The sequence below is a fragment of the Sinocyclocheilus grahami genome, unplaced genomic scaffold, assembly GCF_001515645.1.
Source record: "Sinocyclocheilus grahami isolate Dianchi unplaced genomic scaffold, SAMN03320097.WGS_v1.1 scaffold287.1, whole genome shotgun sequence".
NCBI classification, from domain to species: domain Eukaryota; kingdom Metazoa; phylum Chordata; class Actinopteri; order Cypriniformes; family Cyprinidae; genus Sinocyclocheilus; species Sinocyclocheilus grahami.
In genome coordinates this window covers 497,287-499,283 of record NW_015505466.1, presented here as the reverse complement: position 1 = coordinate 499,283, position 1,997 = coordinate 497,287, and the positions used below count along the sequence as shown (strand labels likewise).

At 34.1% G+C, this 1,997-nt stretch overlaps 1 protein-coding gene across 1 annotated transcript in view; it reads left to right on the top strand.

Moving 5' to 3' along the window:
- LOC107600581 (BDNF/NT-3 growth factors receptor-like) overlaps window positions 1-1,997 on the top strand; it is a 38,140-nt gene that overhangs the window by 2,142 nt on the left and 34,001 nt on the right. The window contains exons 2-6 of the mRNA XM_016292512.1: window positions 297-371; window positions 462-533; window positions 680-748; window positions 866-1,011; window positions 1,122-1,273. Of these exons, the coding sequence (XP_016147998.1) occupies window positions 297-371; window positions 462-533; window positions 680-748; window positions 866-1,011; window positions 1,122-1,273 (514 nt within the window). The remainder of the gene's footprint in view (window positions 1-296; window positions 372-461; window positions 534-679; window positions 749-865; window positions 1,012-1,121; window positions 1,274-1,997) is intronic.

The following is a 1,997-nucleotide window of genomic DNA, read 5'->3' as shown; positions in this document are numbered from 1 at the left end:
GAATGATTTCTGAAGGATCATGTGACACTGAAGACTGGAATAATTACAGCTGAAAATCCAGCTTTGCCTTCCCAGAAATAAATAAATATATATGTTATTTTAAACTGCAATAACGTTTCACAACATTAGTGTTTTTACTGTACAGATTTGATCAAATAATTGGTGAGCATGAGAATTCTAGCAAAACATTGAAAAATCTCACTGACCCCAAACTGTGGATGGTAGTGTATCACAGCACCACAATGCTACTGTGTTTATGAATCTAATGTGCCTAATCATTCCTTTCAATTCCACAGATACATCTCAAATCAAAAAAGGCTACTTTCAATCAGTGAGGACCATATGAAGTTCTACTCAAATCTCAGGAATTTGTGAGTATCTGAATTTGTTTGGTCATGCCAAATGTTAATGAAACTTTATAGAACAGCAGAACTTATGTGAGCATATACTGCCTCACACAGAACAGTGACCAATACTCACCTGACATATGTATCTACGATGGCCTTCTTCAACAATTCCAAACTTCAATATCTGTGAGTCTTTTTGGATACTTTGATATAAAATGTAATGAAATTATGCAGCAAATATTAAGCACATGTGTTATGTTTTCATACAAATGTTCTATACTGTTATTCTTTATTTTCAATTAGTTAAGTATGTTTCTACTCTCTATCTGTAGGAATCTCAGAGACAATAACTTATCAACACTGTCTTGGAGGGCACTTCGTAATTCAAACTTGTCGACTTTGTGAGAGTGTTTTTATTATTAAATAAAATGTACTAAACTGTATGTACAGTGCTCTGTTTGTAAACCATACAAAGAAAGCATCTTTCTGTTCCTGAAGTCTGTTTGGGTTTGCTTTAGGTTGCTCTCCGGGAACCCTTTGCAGTGTGAATGTAAGAACATCTGGATCAAAGTCTGGTTGGATGACAGTGAGAGAGATGAGCTGCTGTGTCTACAGGAAGGAGGAAAAGCAAAAGCCCTGTCTAGACTCACTCTTCCTTCATGTGGTAATGAAACCCAATGCGGTTTTAAGTCGCACAGATTGTGGTAAGAAATATTTTTAAAAATCATCCTCACAAACATGAAAACGTTATTCTTTATACTGTCATTATTTCAGAGTATCCACGTGTCGAGGTCATCCCTGCTGTTGTCAGTCAAATGGCAGGAAGTGATGCCACAGTGATGTGTAGTGTGTCAGGAGCCCCGACCCCTGAGCTCTCCTGGAGCTTAAACTCCAGTGATCACCCTCCTCTCTCAACCAGCTATGAGGTAACACCATGTTTGCCTTTTAAGTATAAAGCTAGTTCGGAATAGCATACTACTATAGTGTTCTTACTCTTTCTGTAGACAGAATGCAAGTTGAATAGAATATTATTAGATATGTAGAATATGTGGTTGACCTGCTACATTTGCTGAGATATGCAGTATTATAAAAAATAAGTATGGAACATTGTATCCCACATAAAATGCAGTTTACTAAACCTTTTATACAATATTTATTTTCGAAAAGCACAAAATATATTTGAATGAAATCTAAAAAAATGTCTGTCTTTCCATTGAAAGTCCAGCAAAACTATGACTATGAAGTTTATAAAGTGATACAATAAAGAATAGAAGAAATCCATATGAATCAAGTGGTTTAATCCAAGTTTTCTGAAAAGGCACAATCGCTTTATACGATAAACAGATTTAATATATCATTTTATTCACATATAAACATTGATCAATGTTTATCTATGTTGCCTTCTCATTAAACCGCGTGAGACCTGTTTGATGTTCTCTAAGTATGTTTATGTGTGAATAAATGCTCAAATTTAAAGTTTATAATATAAAGCAATCATGTCTCTTCAGAAGATTATTAACTGCTCAATAATAGTATTGGATTCAACTGCTTGATTCATTAAAATATTTTTATAAACTTTTTGAACCATGAAAGTTTTGGTTAAATGCATTTTGAAATGAGGGACAGAAATCTCTCAGGATTCATTAAAAA